Raw genomic sequence first — 25413 nt, forward strand, 5'->3', positions numbered from 1 at the left:
ATAGGTCATAGGGGTACTTCAGGTCTGCATTTCACCTCCTCTTCTTCCAGATGTCTGAGATAGGCTGGATGAGCAGCTAAGTTAAATGGCTGTCTTGACATCACCAAGACTTTAAAAATAAGTATCATGTGGGTCAAGGAATTCACTATTCTATATCTCTTTGAGGACACGATTAAGGCAAACAATTGTTTCAGGAAGAGGTGTAAGGGGGAGCTGTAAGGATATAAATGCTATTGCTATAATACTATGTGTCTAGGATAAAGTTCTGGACCTTAAGGCCAGCTGGTTTGGCTCTAGTTAGTATAGCTGAACTCTGCCTCTTGAACCACTACGACATCTTCTGCGCTGCTAGTAATGTAGGGCACTTGGCATTACTAACCACTCCGCCATGTCAAGACTTTTCTGGAGGGTAATACTGGTTGGTCTAAGACAAAATAGTGTCAAGGACTCAGATTATAAAGTCACAGAAAATCAAGTCAATGCTCAAGCCTGTGTTCTGGCTCTCTGTAACTTATCGATATAAATAGACAAGGAAAAATGAATGGGTGGAAAGGGTTTGTAGAAAGACCTAGAAAGAAGGTCTAAAGCTAAGAATAGATTCACATCATGCCTTGGAGACAGTATTTACTCATTCTGCTGTAGAATGCCGCCAGTGATTGACCAACAGTGTGTATGTATCCTCTAAAATACACAGGGAATGTGTTAGACTGCAATGGACATGTGTAAAGAAGACCTATATCAGCTAGTTCATGTTTCAGGGAAGCAGCAGCACAAAGTTACCAGGAGGAAAACCTACTCCCAACTGATTAGTCTTCTCATCAGTGTGTTACCTTTGGAGACTCTTTGGTAGTTTCTCTGTATGGTCTGTAGGAAAGATTAAAGTGTGCTGTGTTTCTTTTGTGAGAAGCAACATAAAATTGCACCTCGCCACTTCTTCAGCTGCTTAGGTAATCAGAATTGCCTTCATAGCTCTGGTATATACACATCCTGGTGTGTACACATCACCCATTCCTGCCCTCGATCAGAGGGCTGTTTTTAGAGTGCAGCGCAGCTGTTAATGTGTTTCCCAGTTGCACAGAGGAAGGAAAATACTACACATACCATATGTATGAAATAACCAGGCATGCTGCACAACTGCTATTTTGTCTTCGAAACACAGCTGCTGCTTCCCCAGAACTGAGCTCATACCCTTGTTCACCTGCCTGGTGCACTTATGTGACACACATGCCAGAAGCAGTGGCATGAAAAAATTTGCTTTTCATGCAGAACATTTCATCTCATTCAGTTATAGAAAGGTTTGGGTTGGAAGGGACCTTTAAAGATCATCTAGATCCAACCCTCCTACCATGGGCAGGAACATAACGAGATGTCAAAATTCTTATGGCTGTTGTGATTTAGCCCCAGTAGGGAGCTAAGCCTCACACAACAAATCACTCACTCCCCCTCAAGTGCCAGGGGGGAGACAATATGAAGGGTAAAAGTGAAAAGTCTCGTGCAATAGGTAAAACAAAAGCTGCCCGCACAAACAAAGCAAAATAAGGAATTCATTCACTACTTCCCACTGACAGGCAGGTGTTCGGCCATCTCCAGGAAAGCAGGGCTCCATCACATGTGACAGTTACTTGTGAAGACAAACGCCATAACTCCAGACATCCCTCCCTTCCTCCTTCTTTCCCACAGCTTTTATTGCTGAGCATGGCATCGCGTGGTGTGGGATATCCCTTCGGTCAGTTGGGGTCAGCTGTACCAGCTGTCTTCCCTGTCATCTTCTTGTGCACCCCCAGCCTACTCGCTGGTGGGGCAGCATGACTAGCAGAGAAGACCCTAACGCTATGGAAGCGCTGCTCAGCAATAGCTAAAACATCAGTGTGTTATCAACACTCTTTCAGTCACAAGTCTAAAACATAGCACCATACGAACTACCATGAAGAAAATTAATTCCATCCCAGCCAAAACCAATATAAAGGCAAGTAGTTTCATTGACTGCAAAGATGAAGATCCCTAGCAATTGCTTTTAGCAGTCTAAAACTATCCCCTCTTTTTTCTGTAGATCCAGTAGAGTACCCACCAGCCCTATATGTAGATCTTTGCCAACCCAGATTATCACATATTGCCTCTGTTTGAGAAAGAGTTTTGAGTTTTGTATGAAATGTTCCACAAAAATACCAATTTTTCTGCTATCTTCCCATTAAGTACTGTCACTATGACTAAACAGGCTGTAGATGGCTAAAGTAATTCGGGGTGAATTCCACCCCCCACATTGGTATTCCTGATGTTTTAATGGGTAAGCTCACTTGCTTTGGTTGACACAGGACCTGTGTGGCACCTCTTGGCTAACAGGTGTCTTCAGTGCCCAACCTGTGCAATCTTTTTTCTTATTGACTAGTAATGGGTAGACTGACTGCCAGTGTTATGCCTCATTAGGTGATGGGCTAACCTGAATGGCCTTGTTATTTGCTGTTAGTTTCTTAAATGGAGCAAGAACATAACCTAAGTATTGTGTATCACCTTCTAGCAGGATGAGCTTCCTGCTACCACCCACTAATGGCAAAGCAGGTCCAAGTCCAATGCTACAGCTTGTAAAGAGAACAAAGACAGCTTGGGCTCAAGGGATATGCTTTGTGCAGATGATGAGATCAGGCTCAGACATCAAGCTGCTTGGGGCGATGTATTATTAAATGCTATCTACTGATACGCTACTTATGTAGAAGCTGATTAATGACATCCTACTTTATTATTCCTTATCTTTTATCTTCACCTTGTTTCACAGATGTAGCTGGCAGTACACGGCACTAACCAAAGACCCATGGCATTCATTAGGTGGTGACTGCTCCTCACAAGTGCCATAAGGCATGCAATTCCTATTCACAATTTTGCTAATGATGCTGGTTAACATGTTGCTGTGTTGCTGTTCAAGACAACATGGTCTTGTCAGTCTCAAACTAACTTATCTTTTACTTACCATTTTCTTTGACAAAGTCCTCTGATAAGCAGAGATAGAAATACATGACAGACTCTGCAATGTATTCCCCCGGCACTAAAATCTTAGCAGTAACACTGTAGAGGGGTTTCATCTAACAAGCGCTTCTTTTGACCTGTTTTGTATTTTGTTAGAGAGTTGCAGCTGCAGATCTTAAGGCACATTTAAACTAGAAACAAATCCTTGTTTAGCCATTCTCCGTGCCTCGGGAAGTATTCTGTCATTATGTGAATGGGGGAGTTTAATGCTAGCAGCTCAGGACAGGTACAGGATGCAGGCAAGTCAAATGTATTTGATTGCTTAAGGTCCTGGTTTTTATTAGCTTTGATGCTGTGATTAGAGGAGAGGAGTGATCCCCTCTAAGAGAAAACTAACCAGAGGAATGGTTTTCTGCTAGGTTATTGTGCTGATTTATCTCAGCAAGGGTTAAACAGGCAAGAGGACATTGTTGTTGAAGATGGCTAAAACTATCTTGATTACTGCTCATAGTATTCAAAGGTGGATTTGGTGGGGAAGGAGAAGAAGGGGTGGTTTAGGGAAATGCAGGTCCGTGTTAGTACTTGCCAGTCCAACGGTAATGGTGTCAGTTGTGTAACTGCACCGTCTCTCCTTCCCCCTGAGGCTGTGCCTGATCCTGGGGGCAACCCAGAGCTCTTGCACAGCCTACAAAACCCATGCAGGTCAGGAGGTAAGTAGCAGGGCAGCTGCACTCCATGGAGCGAGCCATGAAGGCTGCTGGTGTTATTGTTAGCTATGATCAGAATAAAATGAGTTCCAGAAATACACTGACAATCACGTGGGCTTCAATCATTAAATTAACAACAGTAAGGATACAGTGTGGAGATAGCTTCTTCCCAGAGACCATGTCATGGAAAGAGGGTGCTGTGAGGCAAAAGGAAAGCAGAGAGAGCAGTAACTGAGCCACGGTGTCACTTCAGGCGAGAGCATGGGATTCTCCATGCCTTGCCCAGTGCTCTATCTCCCACTCCCAAAGCTAGCTGGGTGACTACATTAAAGATCGTGGTATTAGGATGCAAAAAGTGTTTTCATTGGCATACAATTCTCTGGAATACGGCTCTGTTTATTTTATTTCAGTGGTGCACACAGGAAGCCTGAAAATGATGCTGAAATGTCGTGATAATATGCTTACCCCCCTGTTATCAGGACATTTTTTAATAGTTATCTGTACATATGCAAGTGTTTGCTGGAAAATAAAGAATGGAAAATTCAAAAGATTACACGCAATAGACGAACTGGCTTTCAAGTCTTGCTTAATATTACAGATTGTCAGACACTGCAAGTCCATTCTGCTGCATGTACTCATCCTGGCTGATTTCAAATGGGAAGAAGACTGATTTAATGGAGTGGAAGTGAACAACATGCAGCTTTCCTTAAGTGATATCCATTTTCTATAATTTTCCAAGTTAGAAAGGTAGGACCTTTGGTCACAGCATACACCTCACCAGTCTAAGCTGGGCAAGAGGTTTGAATCTCTGCTAGTCTCATAAGAAATGTTTCCCAAAGTCAACCTCCTGGGACTGGGCTAACAAAAAATCTTGCATTTCATACCTTTTTGGACAAAATCCTCTCTGAAGCTTTTCCCTTTCTATTAAAAAATGGTGCTGAAAAATAAAACCTTTCAAAGTGCACATGTGCCTCATTTCAACATCAAAGAATGAGGGATTACACTTTTGTACCTCCTGCTGTTACACCTTTGTGCTCTTTAATACATGACTAAGAGGTGTTTAGTGTCGTCTTCTAATCTCCAGCTCACGCAATTCCTTGGTTGAGAAGGAACCACAACTTTTGTTTTGCTTCCATCCTGTGCAGTTCCCAGAAATCCTGAATGACCTGGAGAAAGACCAGACTAGAGCAAAGAGAAAAAAATATCCCTTGAGTGCATCACTTTTTCAAAGTCATGATTTCAAAGTAAACCTGTAGGTTTATGAACTATGGCTTATGACTTTTGACCTTGTATAGAGGTGGTAGAAGGCTTCATCAATGGGAATAATGTTCACCAGCCAAAATGAACTGTGGTTGACATGAAAAGGTCTTCATTACTAGCCATAGCTATAGAAATGTCAAAAGGACAACGTCCTCAAAAAGTAACACAAAAAAGTCTCAGTCCTGGGTGTGCAGGCATCTGAACATAGTTAGCCCAGGATAAGCAAGAGCTGGTAACAAATAGCCACCCACTATGACACCTCAAGTGTCTGCACTTTCTCCATTTTCCCACTAAAAAACTGGAGGTAATATGTCTATTTGTCATTGAGGGTTTTGTTACCTCATGTTTATTACAGAATAAGAGCATGAATATGAGCAATTATTACAGAATACTTGATGTTGCAAGACTGTTGCAATAGGTTTCCCCTACCTTTATTTGCTCACGTCTTTGTTCATACCATAAAGTACCTTTATTCATGAGTATTGGATATCATGGGAAATGGCTTTCAAAAAACAAAGACTGACTAGGGAATGAGATCGTTTCCATGAAAAGTTTTCAACCATCTTCCAGAACTGACACATGTAAGCATTTCTAATTAACTCTTTGCATTTCCTCAGATTGCTTTATACTTCTGTTTAAAGGATCTGATTTGCTGTAGATTATAGAACTGATTTTTAGAGTATGAGACATACAGAAAATGCAGGCCAGCTCTGATCCTTACCCAATCGGTGAACCTCATAGCAAACGGTGCATTGATGGGATGGTACTCTAGTATAGAGCTTGGCCCAAAAGGTGCTACACAAACTTCTGCCTACTGTCCAGAGCCATTATGCCTTAAGTAGGTGGAGCAGACAATGCAACCAAGCAAAGAATATACATTCTATATATGAGAGACAGAAATCAATTATTCTCAAAATTATCAGTATAGCTGACTGATGCAGAGTGGGATTAAGCACCAAATTTTCACACCCTTAAGTGAAACACTTGACCACTCTGCAGGTAATGAGTAGAAGTTATTCAAAAAATAGAAAATATCCTCTCTGAACTGAGCCTGATTTCAGGTGAAAGCAAAAGTCCCGTGCAGAGGGATGTGAGTGTTGGTAATAGTCCCCAGAATGAAGCATGGCACATAGATGGATGTAAATGGAGGAGCACAAGCTGCCCAGGAAACCCCAGTGAATTGTTTCAATGCAGCACTGTAACAACATGTAGCTGGACCATCCGAACTCTTCCGCTTACTTGATCTCCTTCACTGCTGAGGACTACAGGATTAAATGCACTTATTTCTATAGAGCTGGGGATTTCTTGCAGCAGCAGGATTGCATTCCTTAAAGAAATAAGAAATGTTGGTTGCGGCCTTCTCTCTAAGCTGCATTGCAGACTGAATTAGCAGTAGATGAGCTAGACCCTGCACAGCTGTCAGCAAGGTGCCCCAGCCCCAGGTGGACAAATCTCATCTGCTGAGGTACTCTCTTCTCTTCCTCATACTGGGGATTTATCAGCAGGTGTTTCTATTACACTAGTCGGGTGTTTTTCCTTCCCCATTCTTCACTGTTAGAGATTCAGACATGAAGACCTCAGCATTTTCAAACAAAATTCTGGGACAAGATTTTTCTTCCACTCCTGCAGAAAGCTGGAGTGAGCTCAAAGTTCACCTCTCACCAAACTGGAGGGACCTCCACGAAAAGCAGCTTTTGCAGTAGAAGTGAGCCTGTTGAACCACTTACCACCCACAGCCTTGCCTTACTAATCCTTTCCTTTTAATTCTTTCCTTTCACAGCACATCTACTCTGTAAGGACTACATCAACTTACTGCTGATGAGGAGGGACTCTGCTGGTGGCTGAAATGGGGAAACAGATGAAAGGAGAGAAAATGGAAGCTCAGCCACCTCTTCTAAATACTCTCTTGGGGTGTGGCTGATTTGGAGCCATCTAATGATTTCCCACTCTTGCTGAGGGAGATTCTATTCCTTTCTATGTCTGCATGTCTGACTACCAGCCAGACTGCAGAAAGTTTTTTGCCAGGTTAGGAAAAGGAATCAACTGAGAAAGGAGGAAATATAGCAGTGGCACTGGAGATGATCTTCCTCTTCCGACAGTGGTAATCTGTGTACACCATCCCACGTAACTTCATTTCCAAGGTGCTGTGAGATGAGACAGATGATCTGTTCTAGTCATTTTTTGCTGCTTCCCCATCCCTCAGTTCCACCCCTACATACTCAGTCTCTGCAGTTTAACAGATTATGTCTGAAATCCCACCCATTAACTATGCATGAAATAATAGCATAGTTTAACATTTTCCCTCCCACACAGCACATTTCTGCCTTTTTACAGTCCCTCAGTTGTAACAAAAGTACTTGATGTTGGACCTTACGGTGAATTGTGCTGAGTAGCTTACTTTTAGATTAAAAATAACTAATTTCTGAGAAGTTATTTTTTGTCATAGACCAACTCCTTAAAATACAGCTCCCCATAAAATAGCCAGCACAGCATTTACAGAAAAACTTACAGAAAAATTGACAGAAATTGTTTGATACAGCACTGCTACTAAGTGAATAAATCTAGCACACTATGGCCAAAGCATATTATAGGCAGAGTAATAAATATACTTACAGCAGTGGACAATCCCTGCCACTTAAAACTGAAAAAGTAAAGAAGTTTATTCTTGACATATTACATCAAGTGACGGTTTGTGGACAGGCTGAGACCCAGATTAAAGCATGCCTACAGACAGCTCTGGGAGAAATATAGCTGCCTAAACTCAAATGTGTGGCCCTAACCGTCTCTGAAAGCTCTCTGCCACGCCAAGCGAAATGTGTAACCCTTATGCATGCCACAGCATGAAGGGAAAGGAAGGATTAGAACCTTGTTTCCTATGAAATTGAAATAGGCCACTCCTCGCTCTGTCCTTTGTTGCAATTTGCATCTAATTTGGAGACATTTACCTCTTGTGTAAGGCTTTGTGCGGGCAGCCTGGGTGCCAAACAGAGGATTGTGGATGCCAAGGCTGGATTTCAGGATGTAAAACATCAGGTTCTGGCACATTTCTTGGGCCAGCCGAAGGCACAGATGATCTCTAGCCCTGATAACATCTGAATGTGCATCTCATGAATATACACCTGTTGTATTCTTTTACAGCTGCAAAATTACATAATCTTTCTTACCTGTCCAGCAACCTGAAGAAGCAGAGCAGGTGGACACACACATAAAGTCAGGAAATCAATCTGAAAGTGGCACAGAAACAGTAAGAACAATGTTTATTACTGTGTTGTATACCGTTTATATGTAAAGATATCCGTGGCTAACTGTTACAGCAGTGAACATTAGTGAGGATTATCTCCACGCAAGTAGAAAAAGCACCTTTCTGCTTAGATGATTAGTATCTGAATTACAACCGTCCCCATTTTTTGAGGCAATTTTGAAGTCTGTTTTATTTTTTATGATGTCTTTACTGTTGCAGAGCAGAATAAAAACCTGACCAATGCAGAACATAACTGTGAACAGTCTGGTACTAGAAATAGCATAGTGTGTAGCAGATGATGACTCAGCCTCAGAGGAAATCTGTTTGATAAAACCTTTCTTACATGGGATAGGTTAAAAGTTTGACAAACAGTATGAGAAGATGAGCCAGCACTGTCAGGAATTCACTAGATAGGAAAAAAACCCCAAACTTTTCTTGGTCTTGTGTAAACTTGCATTTCCACTAAATTTCTCTGTGTTTACATAACTATATGAGTGAAGATTAAGCCAAAGATACATGTTCCTGCAAAAATGCAGGAAAAAATACACTAAAAATCAATGCATTTGTCTAATGTAGCAATCAAAATCATATGGGTGAAAAGGGTAAATGCAACTTCATTATGGCACTACACTCCCAATCTTCGTAAGCTCACCGTAGCCTCTCTTTTTAGTTATAATTCAATTAGGTTTAGCTGAGGAGTGGAAAGTTTTATCTACTATGAAATTTCAGCTACTTGTGACATGCATTTCAAAAAGTCAAGCTGTCTTTCAGTTCAGTGCTTAGGACTTTCTTCAAGACTGTATTTGGATACTATGGATTTTTTCCATATTTTGATCAGTGCATTCATGTATGCAGAATGCTCGTAGTGGTTGCAGAGCCTACATTTCTTGGTTTCCTCAAATGTTAATTACTTATGTTTAGTGTGAAAAAAAGAAAAAACAAAGATAGATGAATTAAAAATAGTGTACAGGATGTTAAATTTCATTAACACATTTTAAAATATTAACATTTGTGAACTGTATTAGCTAATGATGATATCTCTTGCAGAAAGTGCATTTTCGTCTTTGTGATACACGCCACGCAGAGCTTTGCTAAAAGCTGTCTGGCAGATTGAAAAAATAGAGCTCCCTCTTCAAATCTCAAGAAAGTGTGTGTAGAAAGAAATTCACTGAAGACATTTTAGATTAATTTATGAGATTTGTTCATTTGTTGTGCCTGGTCTCAAAGATATCCTTGTATTAAGCCGCTGTGATTGTGTGGTTTCTAGTTGTGTCTTTTCACAGAGCAGTTTGGGCTGGAAGGCACCTTTAAAGGTCATCTAGTCCAAGCCTGCTGCAAAGAGGAGGGCCATCTTCAACCAGATCAGGTTGCTCAGGGCCCCATCCAGCCTGACCTTGAATGTTTCCAGGGGTAGGACATCTCCCACCACCCTGGGCAACCTGTGCCGGTGCCTCACCACCTTCAGTAATGAATTTCTTCCTCATATCTAGTCTAGATCTACCCACTTTTAATCTAAAACAATTACCTCTTGCCCTGTTGCCACAGGCCCTGCTAAAAAGCCTGTCCCCATCTTTCTTATAAGCCTCTTTTAAGTACTGAAAGTCTGCAATGAGGTCTCCCCACATCCTTCTCTTCTCCAGGCTGAACAACCCCAACTCTCCCAGCCTTTCCTCACAGCAGAGGTGCACCAGCCCTCGGATCATTGCTGTGGCCTCCTCTGGCCCCGCTCCAACAGCTCCAGGTCTGTCCTGTGCTGAGGGCTCCAGAGCTGGATGCAGGACTCCCAGTGGGGTCTCACCAGAGTGGAGCAGAGGGGCAGAATCCCCTCCCTTGTCCTTCTGCCCACAGTGCTGGGGATGCAGCCCAAGGTGCGGTTGACATTCTGGGCTGTGAGTGCACATTGGTGGCCTATGTCCAGCTTTTCATCCCCCAGTACTCCCAAGCCCTTCACTTCAGGGCTGCTCTCTATCCTTTCATCCTCCACCTGTATTGATACGAGGGATTAAAATGTTGTGGAGTTTGCTCCTTGGGTGTAATTTGGAAATAAACAAATAAAAAGGTAGAAGCAAAATTAACTAAAAAAAAAAAAAGCCTTTTCATGTGAAAATAGTCTTGAAAAGAGACAACATGGGGTCATTTTTCTCCTGCTGTTGATTACACCATATATAATTTGGAAGTTGTAATAAGTTTTGCTAATCTTTGGAATTCATTGTCATTTACTTACAATTTACTTCTCTTATAATGCCTATTGGATGTACAGATGCATTGTTAGACAGTACTGTCCTACCACATACCAAAGAATGCAAAGCGTTACTTGGAGTAAGGAAAGATAGCTCAGTGATCAGCATGCTATTTAAAAATTAGAGGTCCATCTTGAAGTTATTTTGTTCAGATGGACATACATTTTGTTTCATTCAATTCCCTTTCACAGAAAACAATTGTTACTTGAAATAACATAAAATATCTTTCTCTTGAATTTTGGGAAAGAGCTGTTGCATAGTGCAGCCAGGAGAGAGTCTAAGTTCGAGGCAATCCAGAGTTTCAGCAGGGATTTTTCAAACCCACCACACATAAAAAGACACCACCATTTCTCCATTGTCACCCTAGAAACATTATTGTAACACGTTAAAGTGTCAAATCAATCAAGTCTCTACACATACATTTAAAAGTGTATTGCATGTTTTTGCTTTGCAGATTTCAAGAACTTTTCTACAAGTTCTGAGAAATAAGTGAATCAAGGCCTAAAACATGTCAGGGGTGTAAAATACATCCATCTTACAGTTTCGGAAGGCTGCATACATTCTAGGAATATCCAGAAGTTTCATAACTAATGATGATACAGTTTCAAAATGACATTAAAGTTTCTGTTTCAGCACTAAAAGGATGTCATGAATGTTGCATATAAAATTCAGGCAAACAGCAAACTCAGTCTGCCTGCCACAGGATTTTTCTACCTGCCATTAGCGGAATTTATTTTTGTAATGGCGAGAGACAGGATATTGCCTTAGCTGAACTGTACATATCATAAAATTTTGCTGTTCCCTTTACACCTTTGCACAAGTGTGAGAAATGTTGCAGTTTAGAGAGGAACTAGTTCTAAACTAGTTTGTGGTCAGGCAGTTGAACTAGATGATTGTTGTCAGTCTCCTCCAACTGAATTTATTCTATTCTATTCTATTCTATTCTATTCTATTCTATTCTATTCTATTCTATTCTATTCTATTCTATTCTATTCTATTCTGTTGTATTCTAAACTGTGTACTTTTCCACAGTGAACCAAGGGGCCAAAGATATGGGACATGATTCAGGCACTGTCCTAGGGCAGTCAGCTGTCTGCTGGGAGCTCCATAAGAAGTAGGTGAGAAGAAGGAATGGGGAATGACCTCTTTCCATGGGCCCTCCCATGGCAGCTCCTTGTCTTTTTATCCTTGGTAAAGGTAGGAAAGGCTTCAAGGATTTCAACTTGAAAGGTGAAATAAGCCAGGAAGAGGATGAACTAAGAGGAACGCAAGATCTGATGTGAGGACCCCAGTGACCACAGGGAGCTATCAGGGACAAGGCATGCTGCCTACAATACATTTTGAAATATCTGCTATGATGACGTTCAAGTCTTTTACTGACACTGCTTGGTTGCAAGAGGACGAAGTTTTACCAAAGTCAGTCACTAAACCATTCTCATTCCCAAGAAAAACCAGTAGCTGGACCCCACATAAAGATGGTCACAGTCATCTTCCTCCCAAAATGTGATTAAATGAAAAAAAAAGGTGTTGGTGGAAGTCTACTTTTTACCAATTTTCTTCATAGTGAGAGAACATGTCAGAGGAACAGGAGAAATGATATAATGCCAGTCTGCCTTAAAGCCAATGTTTATGAAGCAGGTACTGTGAAGACTAAGTTAAATGCTATTTGGGATAGGTGAGGAAAACATTCTGTATTTTACCCATCAAAGACATGTCCCTCTGGAGAGGGAAAGAATTTAAAATTCCTTGAAGCAAACAGGAGCAGATTATTGACTCGGTAGCACAGCACAGGACACCTTACATTTTCTGCTCCAAGGGTTGCTTATACAATCATCGATCTATCAATTGTTACTGCTTCTGCAGATGTTGTCTCTCCTAAGTACCAGTTATTAATTTTATATTAAACTGTTATGGATTAAAATTCTGGCACATTTCTTAGAACAGAATCAACTCTTAATGTTCATTGGAAGCTATCTGGGAACGTAGAACTTGTTTTTTGTCCAGGAAAATGCCCTGAATGTGCTTGTGGCAAATGGGAACATGGATCTGACCCTCCTTTACCCAAGTAAAGCATTCAACGAAGGTTTTTAACATCATTGGCAAAAGCTGTCTTCAACTGTGATAGTGACTTGTGGCTGGGGACGGTCATGGACATCATGTGTGAGAGCTGTGCAGTTAGCTCTGGAAGTGTCTGCTGTCCATCTGTGCAGACACCTAACTGCATTGCCAGAGGCCTCCATCTCTGCTCCTGGCACAGGACCATCGTAGGTGTGGGCATTCAATGGAGTGTATGTGCTGTGTCTTACTACTTTCATCTGAAGCGCATCTCCCTAATTTGCAAATGTCTCTTACAGGTTTGTCAAACACTGGTACCAAAGCCAGACTATATCCACTCATCTGAGTTACTCACTGAAGAAGAAAGTTTGGTTTGGCAAGATTGGCTCATGATGAATCCATGCTGGTATTTTATACTTTACTCTTTACAGAATAACTGGTAAACAATTTCCTCCATTATCTTCCTAGATATCTAAATTAGGTTTATTGACCTTTAGTTCCGTGAGTCCTCATGGGAGGGATGTATGAGGGCTGATTTTACCTCATTACACTACTTCTTTCCTCTTGTGAGTGACTGAGAAATCAGTTCTTGTGTTGTGAGTTACAAAAGATTTCTAGACCTGTTACTCATAGTAAACAGACTTTTTTAGGAGTGGGGTGGTAACAGACCTACCCATTTCCTTAATGATAAAAACACTGGATTACCTATTACATTCTCATAGTTCTTACTCAGGTCTGTGCTAACTATTTAAGAGTGCAGTAAGTCATGTTCCAGTGCCCACATCTATGTCCTGGCATTGGTTAATTTCCTAGTAGAGAAGTACCCAAATGAGAGGGAAGTATACCATGGAAGGAAAAATTGGTAAAGATGAATGAGAAAAACAACAACCCAAATGCTCTGAACTGTCAAAAAGGACTTTTGACTTAGTGCTCGTCTTTCATGCTAGAAGAAATTCCACCAAAACAAATGAGTCAGAACTGTGTGTTGAAGTTGCCACTGAAATGAATGAGTCAGAAATGTGTGCTAAAATTATTCTATGCCAAAGACTCTGGGACTTGGAAACGTAATTATGACAGCGGCTTCCTTACTAAAAGAGGACTGGAATGTAAAACAATTGTAAGGTAAGACTGAAACAATATTTAGTCCTACTGTAGACTGCAGAGAAAAGCACTTGCTTCCCAAAGGTCACAGAAGTGAGTATTGCATGTTATTTATGGTAACCGTCATTCGGTCTCAAAGAAGGTCTGAAGGAAAGTTATTTGCCTGCATTCTGTTTTGCCAAGCATATTTTCAGTTTCTCACATAAATTGTTTCTTCTTATGCTGCTAAAAAATCAGGTTCCCTTCAAGACATAATGCTGATAAAGTCACATTGTTGATGGAAGTCAAGTGAACTGTATTTTATCGTAATAAGAAAGAAGAAAAATTACTATGAGTTGGTAGTAAAGAACGAGTAATTTAATGATTGATATAGCAAAAGAAGGTACTAAAAAAACAATTTTCAAAGACATCTTTATTTGCTATTAAAAGCAAGGTTTCCAAATACAGGCACCTTTCCCCTTGGCTATCTCTTTTTGTGAATTAAGCCCTTTTCTCAGACAGTTCCTTTTCATTCAAGGGAAGGTTTGGTTACCTGTATTCATGCTAAGTGCAATCTTATAATATAAGCAGAATCATTAATTTAAATTAAATACGCTATTTTTTTTTTTACTTTTAAATATGACTAAGCATTTCACAGTAGAATGTATGTCAGCGAAAGATACAGATTCTAAACCAGAATAGATCTAGTAGAAACTGCGCTGCTCTCTTAATTCCTTTTGAGAACTACATATTTCAGGTAATCCTGTTTATCTTCTGGTACTATTTATAGTACAATAACTCAAAATGTTGGTCAGGTTAAGACTAGTTGCATGACCAAGGACTATCCATCTATACTAAGAACATACAAAACATATGGAACCACAGGACTTTAAACAATGCTCCTCAGATAACATTTTGGGGAAAAAAAGATGTGAGAAGCTAACCACTAGATATATCTGGTACCCAAATGCCAATTTTCAGTTAAGATCTCCACTATGTTCTAGACCATTATACGAATAGAATATATACATCTTCCTACAGCTTCTTCTTGTGTGAGTTACTGGACTGAAGTTAGTCCTTCTGTATATGTGGGAGAGGCAGGATGGGATCTGTTTTTCTGTAACAATTCACTAAAAACATGGATGTCCAGGAAAGGAAACATTGAGCCTATTATTTTATTTCCATTTTGCATTGAGAGGAAGCAGGGCAGTGAACTTGACGAAGCTATGGGTATATCCAGGATACTTTGAAAAGACAGTTGGAATACACATCTTCAAACTTTCAAAGCTTGGCTGAAAACAAATTGAAACACAAAATTAATTATAAAAGGGAAATGAAAACCTGCAGCGTTTCCTTTTGGAATAATTTTTCATCAATATTTCTTTTCTCTGTACTTTTTTCCTCTTTGTTACCGTTTACTTCACAGCAGCATACAAAACCTTTGACCACACCTACAAAATTCTTAGCTCTTTCAAGGAGGTTTCTCAATGAACTTGCAGGGTGTTTTCAAATTTTCCTCCTTTATACTGCAGCTCATGATGAGAATTAGGTTAATTACGTAACAGAAGTTAGACTTGCAGTTAAGTCTTGCATTATGAGACTCAGCCCATATGTGTTTAGTCTCTTAAAGCTCAGATTTGCTACTTGCTCTTACCGAGTGTGCTGCTACTGCTACCTGATCAGCCGCCATTGTTCAAAGGAGGAAGAAGAAAAAAAGGTAAAGAAGTCCCCTGCTTCCCTGACATTTTCTAGATTCAAGGATGAGAACTGACTCTCCTGGGTATGGAAAAGCATATAAACTGAAACTGGAAATCTGGAGCTTGGACTTCCATGCTACTGTTGGTATAAACTTATCTTTGACATCACTGGAGTCAATGCATCTTAGACTAGGAAATATTTTTGAGAATTTCCATGTGGAGACCCAGACATTGTCTTCTTTCATGAAGGTATCTAACCGATATGAACATCTTGATCCGTGAAGTGGAGGGTATCTGCATCCCTATGTACACCAGCGACTGCCCCCTTAATCACAGACTTCTTTTTTGGTTTCACTCCACAAGTTGTCCTACCTACGTAAAGCACCTAGCATGATGAAGTGTGGTTCTATAATAGTGCTTTTGGCCTGGTATTTGAACAAAGAATTTCAAAAACTTTTGATTTGCATAAATTAACTGGGACATTTTAAAAGCATCAACTTATCTGAGTCACAATTAAAGTGCTTAAAACTTACTGCATAATCTATTCTCACAAGCATTCGGGCAATCACCACAGGGTTCTCCTTTTTTGTAGGGTGTCTTAATTGAACTTAGTAGATTCCCCCTGAAACATCAACATTACCAACATAAGCTATAAAGTCACAGTAACATCTCTGACAATAAAACTTAATTATATGGATGTATACATATATGAATTTATACTCTATCTTAGGTTATATGTCAAAAAATTATTTTATGTGGGTTGGATATATCTAGAAAGGTATCTGTAGTGGGGCAGGGGGTAGAATTTGCAGGCGTGTCTTCTGTGAGGAGACACCAGAAGCTGCCTCTATTTCATGCACAGCCAGTGCCAGCTGGCTGAAAGTCAGACCCACTGCTGCCCAAAGCTGAACCGATCAGTGATGGTGGTAGTGCCTCTGTTGTAACATATTTAAGACAGGGTAAAAAATTCTGTGCAACAACAACCAGAAGAGAGGAGTGAGAATATGCGAGAGAAAGAACTCTGCAGACATCAAAGTCAATGAAGAAGGAGGGGGAGCAGGTGGGCCAGGCGCCAGAGCAGAGATTTCCCTGCAGCCTGTGGTGAAGGCCATGGTGAAGCAGGTTGTCCTCCTGCAGCCCATAGAGGTTAATGGTGGAGCAGATCTTCACCTGCAGCCCATGTAGGACACCATGCCGGAGCAGGTGGATACACCCGAAGGAGTCTGTGACCCCATGGAGAGGAGACCACACTGGAGCAGCATTTCTGGCAGGACATGTGAACCTGTGGGGGACCCATGCTGGAGCAGTCTGCTCCTGAAGGACTGCACCCTATGGAGAGGACCCATGCTGGAGCAGTTTGTGAAGGACTGCAGCCTGTGAGAAGGACCCATGTTAGAGAAGTTTGTTAAGGACTTTCTCCCATGGGTGGGACCCCACACTGGAGCAGCAAAAGAGTGTGAGGAGGAAGAGGCGGCAGACACAACATGTTATGAACTGACCGTAACTCCCATTCCCCATCCCCCTGTGCTGTTTGGTGGGAGGAGGCAGAGAAAATCAGGAGAGAAACTGGGCTTAGGAAGAAGAGAAGGGTGGGCAGAAGATGATTTTAGATTTGTTTTTGTTTCTCATAATCCTACTCAGTTTGTTCGGCAATAAATTAAGTGAATTTCCCTAAGTTGAGTCTGTTTTGTCTGTGATGGCAAATGGCCAGTAATCTGCCTGTCCTTATCTTGATCCACTGCTTTCTCTCATATTTTTGCTCCCCCTGTCCTGTTGAGGAGGGGGAGTGATAAAGCAGCTTGGTAGTCTATTGGTGGTTCTTCTGATGAGTATGTTCCTGTCTTTTCATAATTCTAACACACTCTTCAAGCCTGTTTATCAGCTACAGGTGATGTGCCCTATTACAAATTTTACCATCTCTTCACTAATTTTGATAACATAATAAGAAGTTCCAGAATCAGAATCAATACGTACGCAGGGCAGTACTGGCAGACATAAAAGTGTTTATATTTACTGTTGGGACAGTAAGCCGTAGCACATCCAATTTGTCCAGAACTGTGCCAAACTACCTGTAGGTATAAGAAGAAAAATCACAGCAGAATGAAACATATACATTTAAAAGTCATTTGAGTACAATATGCATTACAGAAACATTTGCAACCAAATTCAGCCAATTTATTTACCCTTTATAGTAAAATATATGCTCCACCTCACTGGAAAAACATTTTTTTCCCTTACTTTCACCCCTGGATGAAAGAACATTTAGGATATAATGATAAAAACTTATCACACACATATATATAAAATGTTTGATTTAAACAGTGTCAGTTATGTTTGTTTTCATTCAGTGAAAACTATTGAAGGAGATGTAGGAATCATAATGCAAAATTTTGTATCCTGTGTTTCGTACAGGTGAACAGAGAAGGTTATGATAAGCCATTGTGCCACTGAAAACTCTCTGGATCAATAGAACTCTGTAGATTGTAACAAAACCTATATATATTTTCTTCCTTATACTTTCGTAACCCTGTTCTTCCAGCACCTGAGGAATTTTCAGATGTTAAACAAAAAAATAAGCTTCTTGCCTTTGTTTCTTCCTGAAGTTTTGGAATATCAGTATCTTTAGTCTTTACTCTGTAAACACACTTAGCCTATTATTTTAATTTTAATTCTGTTACTTCAAAAGATTTCATCTAGTTTTGTCAGAAAACTGTCATGTCTCCATTGTACTTATTCCCTTTAAAGATAATGAGAGGATAGAAGTTGCTTAGCTAACATATAGATATCTATTTATTCAGACTGAAATAGATAGAAAAAAGTTACATCTACCTGAGTGTAGTGGCCAATCACAGCACCTGGTCTTTTTGCTCCAGTTCCATATATGAAATCTTTCTCCTCATTGTACCAGGCCTGAGTAACATCTGACCATGGGAAAGGGGCGGATGACATGAAGAGATTTTCACCACATTGTACAGCTGAAAAGAGAAAGGTGCTGAGAAATGCATAAAAGAGACACACGTGAGAAAAAGATAGCAAAAGGCAGTATGTTTTCCATGGAAGTTCTCATCCCGGATGGGATGGCAGGGTGTTCTTTTTTTTCCACTTCAGTGACATCACCCTTTGTCAATACTGAAGTTGTCACTTGACCGGTTTGCATCATAGCGAGCCTGTTTGGCTGGTAGTATGGTTGTTGACAGACGTTCTGCATATCTGGAGATAGACCTGCACATGTACACCACAGATTCATGACTGTAATTTTTCTATTTGAAAGTTAGCCACCTAGTCATTATTCAGGTCACAGCTCTGTAATCTTGAGAAAATCCCCAAAATTCAAAGCTTACTTCTGGTACACATGAAGGTTTCTACACTGTCTTCACCTACTGTTTTTATTTAGGTCTAAGCCTACACACATATTAGTTCTCGTCTGGGGTTCACCTTAACAAGCACCAGAGGATTTTGTTCTTAAGTAAAAAGTATGGGGACTGAAGGACAGCCCTCATCTTACGTACAGTGCTTACAGAAGTCGGTTAACACCACATTGGGCACTGACCGTTGCTCTTGTTAACATAGTACAGCTATAACTTCAATATCCAATGACTGAGGTGTTTATATGATCCTCTAAGATAGTTATAGGTTGGAAGTTGCCAGGGCATTTAAGAATTCTGAGTCTTGTCTTAGTAATTCTGCTTAGCACCACCAGTGGGTTTTGGACCTTCACCCTTTGCCCCTTCCTTCCCTGACAGTTTCATCCAGCAAATACAGGCTGGTTTCTGCAGTAAACTGGATCTAGATTCTCTTGTTTCTGGAAGGTATTTTGAGAGAATATGTGAGAATCTTTCTCACTATGATTTTTTCACAACTGAAGAAAATAGGATATATCTATGTATAACTGATGCAATTAGGATGAAAAAGGGATTGAAATTTTCTCACTTACTGGACAGATTTATGGCTAGAATTCTGCCTTTGTCCTGTGCACTAACAAAATCACATTGGTTTTTGTTTTTTTTTTTTTTTCTAGACACCATTTATATTCAAACTGGTCACATCAATAACATGTATGATATCATTCAGTTATTACTCATGGTTCACTTACTGGTTCTCCTCATGTTAGCAGGACTGTGACTTAAGGTACAGTTATTGGCCCAATTTTGGGCATTCTTTGCAGCTGCAGGAGACCATTGCTTAATGAAAGAAGAAAATATTAGTCATTCAGACATGTACCAATTAATAAACTCTCATAAAGGAAAAACATTTGGAAATAACACTTAAAATCAGAAAAAAAATATACAAAATCTTTTTCTTCCCCTTTTTGGGGGTGTAGGGGGAGTAGCAACAAAGTTGCTATGTACCCAGGAGAAGAATAACAACTGTGAAGACAGATGAAGACCGCACCAGAAAGAAATGAGCAATGCTGTGGCTCCTCTTTTTCCTTTTCTTTTTCCTCCAAAAGAAAGAGTCATTAGTGTTCATACACCACAAAATTCTCAACGCCTTTTTTGTCCACCTGCCCAGCTTTATGTTTGTCTTGGTGCTGGCCATGTTCAATCCTTAGGAAAGGTCTGGAGCATGAATGTGTGGCTAAATTAAATAATGTGACCTTGCATATAATTCTGTATCTTTCGTAGGGTCCATTACTTGTTGCAGACAGATTTACAGCACTCAACTTACCATCCTCAACATGTTGCTGGCCGTTGGGTTTACCCCTCTCCTGAGGGCATTATGTTTGTCAACAATCAGCTTTTGCTGATCTACTTTGCTAGTTGACAGATCATCAAAACCTTCAGTTTCCTAAAATGAAAAAACACGTTATATTTCTTTTTTATTTGAATGTAATTAAATCCTTAATCCAGTCTAGGAAATATTAAAATACCAAAATGCTTATATCAGCCAAGGCGATGATTCTGTGGTGGAGGAGGTACCGTGATACACTTGGGCTCCTAAGTATGTCTAGAAGTGTTTCCATGTGGAGTAGCACTTTAAGTGGTTCCACAGTGTAGAGTTTAGCAGTAATAACACTGGTGCCTGTGTCATACGTGCCAACACTCTGTGCATGGCTGAGATATCCTGGAACATCTCATGTGTCTGTAGACTCTTAAACATAGTCATCTGAATCAGACAATTTACTATTATTATTTCCTCGATGACATTCTGAGGAAGCAGGATCTAAAAAACAGCTGAAGACATGAATGTGCTTATGATGTGTTCCTGTTCTTCAGTGTTTTAAACATGATTATCAATATTTTTGCACTGAAGGAACCTGGATCATCACAGATCTCTTGTGCTACTTCATCAGGACTTCCCACTGAACAAAAAAGTGTGCCTATGTTTTTCATGGCATAGATTTTCTTCCACTCCTGCCACAGCTGATAGCATTTCTCAAACTTTTGATGTGTTTCCTAATTGAAAAATAGCCATGTGAAGAATTCAGCCTCCTCTTTACAACCATTCTTACTAGTCTTCTAGACTGCAGCATGGAGAGCAGAAATGGAAAAATAAAGGGAAATGTAGTCAAGCCTGCAGTCACATCAGTGTTTCTGAAGCAGAAGTAGCATCAAACTTCCGACTAAGCATGGATTGAGTGGAACTACTTTAAGCATAAGCTGAGTGTGTTAGTTCGTTTAGCTGTTTGAAGGGAATCAGTGATATATGTTGAGAGGACGGGACCGTGAGCAAAGGGACAGGCACATAGGACGTGTACGACAAGAAGGGGAGAGAGTTGGGTAACAGCTGCCTGTAAAAATGTGGGGAATTAGCAGGAAGAGGGCTGGATCTTTGGGAGATCCATGTTACTGGACCTGTGTATGGGAGCTTTTGGCAAATATAGTTATCTCTGATTCAACTTCTAAGTAACAGTGATTCTATAGCTGGTTTAGTGTGCAAGTGTGGAACCAGACTACTGCTTTGAAATTAAAGAGACTTCAAGGAGAAATCACAGAATCATGGAATAGAATCACAGAATCATTAAGGTTGGAAAAGACCTCTAAGATCATCAAGTCCAACTATCCACCCAACACCGTCATGCCTCCTAAACCACGTCCCGAAAAGACCTCTAAGATCATCAAGTCCAACTATCCACCCAACACCGTCATGCCTCCTAAACCACGTCCCGAAGTGCCAAATCTACACATTTATTAAACACCTCCAAAGACGGTGACTCCACCGCTTCCCCAGCCAGCCTGTTCCAATGCCTGACCACTCTTTCAGTAAAGAAATTTTTCCTAACATTCAATCTAAACCTCCCCTGAAGCTACTTGAGGCCATTTCCTCTCGTCCTATCGCTAGTTACTTGGGAGAAGAGACCAACACCTGCCTCCCTACTACCTCCTTTCAGGTAGTTATAGAGAGCGAGAAGGTCTTCTCTCAGCCTCCTCCAGACTAAACAACCTCAGTTCCCTCAGCCGCTTCACTTGTTGTCTAGACCCTTCACTGGCCTCGTTGCTCTTCTCCGGACACGCTCCAGCAAATCCATGTCCTTATGCTTTACATCTGTAAATGCTTTACAGATCCTAGATATCCAGTCAGACTTTCTGCATATGATCGGTGTACATAGCAAAAGCCATATTCAGTCAGACAACGAGTCGCTTGTGTCCCATCCAGATTTTCATAGTACAAAGAGTGGATCCTACCTGTGCAGTGGATGGAGACAGCACAGCTGCGAGACACAGGAACGTCACTAGCAGAATCATCTCTGAAAAGGGGAGAACGAGGATTTAATTTGTTTTTTTATGAAGCTTTCATTTCTCTGAATACGTAATTCGACTTTCTTCTGTGTATTTCCTGGCTTTTTCTCAAATAACAAGGTAATGCTTCCTTTCTCTCCTCCTTCTCTCGTCCTCCCATTTTCAAAAGTAAAAAAATAAAATTCATGCCCTGTCTCCATTTCCAAATTTCTATGAATCCACTGCTTTGTACATCTCTTGCTTTCTGCTGTAATCCTGGATGAATACCTTCACCTGAATTCTGAGTACAGGAGGACATTTGTGCTTCCCTTCCTGTAGGAAGCTGCCTGCTCATTGCTGCACTGTTGAACGGCCGAGGTGGGATGCCGCTTTTAGCTTGTCTTTGTGTCTGCATTATTCTGAAACTTTCCCTATTCCCTATTGCCTGCTTTTAATGGACCGCTTTGGTTGAAAGGGGTGTTAGACACTCAGCCCATCTGCAGACCTGTATGCTCAGGTGTCTGAGCCTAGATTCAACGCCTTACTTAATGACCAGTACTGTGAAGCCTTGCACCTGACCTGGGGCAGAACTGGCTGGACGAGAATTTGGCCAGCACTGACTTCCTAGGGAAGACTTGTTTCAGAAAGATTTTATTGTTTTTATTTTTTTGAAGGCAACTCTTGATTATATTACAGGCAGTGTGGAATGACAGCAAAAATAAGAGTCTTCTCTAATTGAAGAAGCAACCACCAGACTCTGGGCTCCAAGACGCTACTTTACTAGGAGGCTCAAAGTGCCGCACCATCCCACTGGAGTGATCCAGGAGGTAATAGGTCACTTCAAAGTTCTGGTGCCTGATTGCAATCGGTACTAGGATTTACATTCAGCCTGTTGCGGCTTAGCTACCTTGGGCTGGCAAGCAGGTGACAAGAGTGGAATTTACTTATTTTGGCATTTTTCCCGGCTTCCAACTCCAAGGGAATTTATGGTCATGTTGCCACAGAGATATATTATTAGCTTAACTGCTTATTTGGTTTTGAGAGGCTGCTGGTTTTAGTTTTAATTTATTCTTGGGGAAAGGCCAGTAGGATTTGCTGTTCTTTCCATATTCAGCATAGACTCTTTACCTTGAGGCAACCTGTTTATATAAAACACAGGGTGCTCTGGCTCATGGAGAATATGTGGGTAAGAAAACCTACCCTTTTCCAAATGGTACAGCAAGGCCCATTTTCCTCACCAGCTTTCTTAAACTACACTGTAGACAACCCACAGTCCCCAGCCTGTAGGCAGGGGAGCTACTCCATCTCTGCTAAAGAGCAAAGCCCATAGAAGTGGACGGTGACCATGGGCAGCTGTGGCTCAGAGCTCCAAAAACTGGACAGACTGGCCACATCTGTACAATTAAATTCTCACAGCCTCAAAAACAGGGTGGATTGTTCCAAGCACTTGTGGTTGAGGAAAGATCTAGTTGATCTGGGGGAAAAACATACTGGTAATTAACAGTACAAGTAATTGATACCTTGTTCTTGGTATCGTCTTATGTCACTTCTGTTTAACTTTGACATCACCTATGCCTCCTTGAAGTGCTTCAGAATCAAGAAGCATTTTCTTAGTAACTTTTCTACAAATTATTCCTCAGAGCCAGTAGAAACTTTGCAGTGTATATGACCTAGGTGTTTAGCAGAGAACGACTGTACTCCTAATAGCATGAAAAATTATTATTTTCACTTCATTTGTAACTGAAAGTAAATAGAGGTGGGGGTTATTTTTAGCCGTACTCATGTTACAAGCAAAAATACATATTTTGAGTGCAAAATGTGATGATATGCTAAGAGGAAACAACCCTTTTTGCACCTAAAACATGTAAAAACAAGTTCTCTATTTCAATGGAAATATAACTCTTCACTATAATTGTAAAGCTTTCTATTTTGCAAACCAAACTGAAGAAGATAACTTAAAGACATGGGCAAAACAGTCATTCACTGTAATATTTTCTATGAATTAACTTCCAATTAAATATAATTGGTGATTTAATACGTGATGCAAGTTTCAAAATGCCTTTGGAATACTTTTTAAGACCCAGTGGGTTTCCTGTTCCAAGATATTAACATACTTTTGGCAATCCAACTGATTTCAACCAAATGCTTATAGTTTATGAGATGTAAATTTAATTGCTCTGCATTAATTTCTAGGCACTGGTCCTAAATTCAGTCTCTCTGTCCCCCTCCCCTGTTCCCCCTCAATCAAACACAAATCAGGACATATGCCAAGTCTTGCTGACTTTCCTGTAACTCCATCTGTGTACAGGGATCTGCCACTGAAAGATGGTACTTTAGCATCCCTTGTTTGCAAGAGTTTAGCAAACTTGTGTGAATATGATTTTCCCATCCATCCTCCTCCAAAAAAAGATTATCCTCAAATTATTCATACAATTGAATATCTATTACAAAAGAACATTCCCATTATTTTTTACTACCTTTGAAAAGCACTTGAAATAGAGTAATACTAGCTGTGATTTCACTTGTACAGCATTGTACATTGTGCTATTTAGCAGCCACCTTGCGTGAGAATGGTAAGTTGCACAAGGTGGTGATTTCCCCACTCTGATAATAAGTGGTGGTAGCTACATATAGCAATAGAATACACTGAACTGAATATATTTCCAGTTCAATATGTTGGGTCTGTCTCTGTCTGTTTCTCTACGTACGTATAATCTGCCAAGATACTGGTTTCTTGCATACAGGTGGCCTTTCATCTGTTTTTGATTGCTCATCAATTTTCTCTCCATTTTTTTCAGCTTGTGTTACACTATTGCCGATGTAATCCTTATTTTTCCCTGAACAAAATCCTCTTTCTGTGACAGTCCTAAATTGTTCAAGAAGTCTTCTGACAACAGGTTTCATTTTAATACATGAAAATTAATTGTAATACTTTAAACAAACAAAGCAATCTAAATCCTACCTTTTGTTTCCAGGAAGATCAGAAGTTTCTTCCCTCCTGCTTCAGGTGGTTGTGGAAAAGATTGGAGTTGTTCGCCAGAGAGTATTTATATCTCTTCAGTTTCCTGATAGGACAAGGTGACTCAGCGTCACAGGTATTATAAAATTCAACTAGTGACCAGATAGAACAGCACATTTGTCAGGTGCGCATTCTTCCAAGAGGGAGGTTGTTTGCTTGTGTTCCATTTTTATTTCCTCTTACTTCTTGTATTGGACGACATGTAATACTCTGAAATGAGTTTTGTATGCATTGCTCCTTGTATGTGAGATTTGCAGTCAATGTGAACGCCAGGTACAAAGGCTCTCTGCTAATGATTGACGCATCCAGTGGTAGTGAGACTCGATCTTAATCTCCAGCAATGCAAATAAACTCAGCTGGCTACTGAGGTGTCTCCAGACTGACATTGTGGTAACCAAGATGGAATCTTGCCTATTGATCTTTCTGTGGGGGTAAAAATAGTCTTGGGCCACGTTCCTATTCATCTTGTGGCTTCTTTGCATAAATCGTATAGTATA

At 40.5% G+C, this 25413-nt stretch overlaps 1 protein-coding gene across 1 annotated transcript in view; it reads right to left on the reverse strand.

The window, feature by feature from the left end:
* Window positions 1-24883, reverse strand: part of LOC104332766 (cysteine-rich venom protein pseudechetoxin) — a 62613-nt gene extending 37730 nt beyond the window's left edge. The window contains exons 1-8 of the mRNA XM_075411079.1: window positions 24860-24883; window positions 21864-21926; window positions 20874-20934; window positions 19907-20006; window positions 19332-19419; window positions 18068-18213; window positions 17213-17307; window positions 15772-15860 (exon numbers count right to left, since the gene is read on the reverse strand). Coding sequence (XP_075267194.1) covers window positions 15772-15860; window positions 17213-17307; window positions 18068-18213; window positions 19332-19419; window positions 19907-20006; window positions 20874-20934; window positions 21864-21924 — 640 coding nt within the window. The 5' untranslated portion in view covers window positions 21925-21926; window positions 24860-24883. The remainder of the gene's footprint in view (window positions 1-15771; window positions 15861-17212; window positions 17308-18067; window positions 18214-19331; window positions 19420-19906; window positions 20007-20873; window positions 20935-21863; window positions 21927-24859) is intronic.
* Between the last annotated feature and the right edge of the window lie 530 nt (window positions 24884-25413).

The sequence above is a fragment of the Opisthocomus hoazin genome, chromosome 2 (genome assembly GCF_030867145.1).
Source record: "Opisthocomus hoazin isolate bOpiHoa1 chromosome 2, bOpiHoa1.hap1, whole genome shotgun sequence".
NCBI classification, from domain to species: domain Eukaryota; kingdom Metazoa; phylum Chordata; class Aves; order Opisthocomiformes; family Opisthocomidae; genus Opisthocomus; species Opisthocomus hoazin.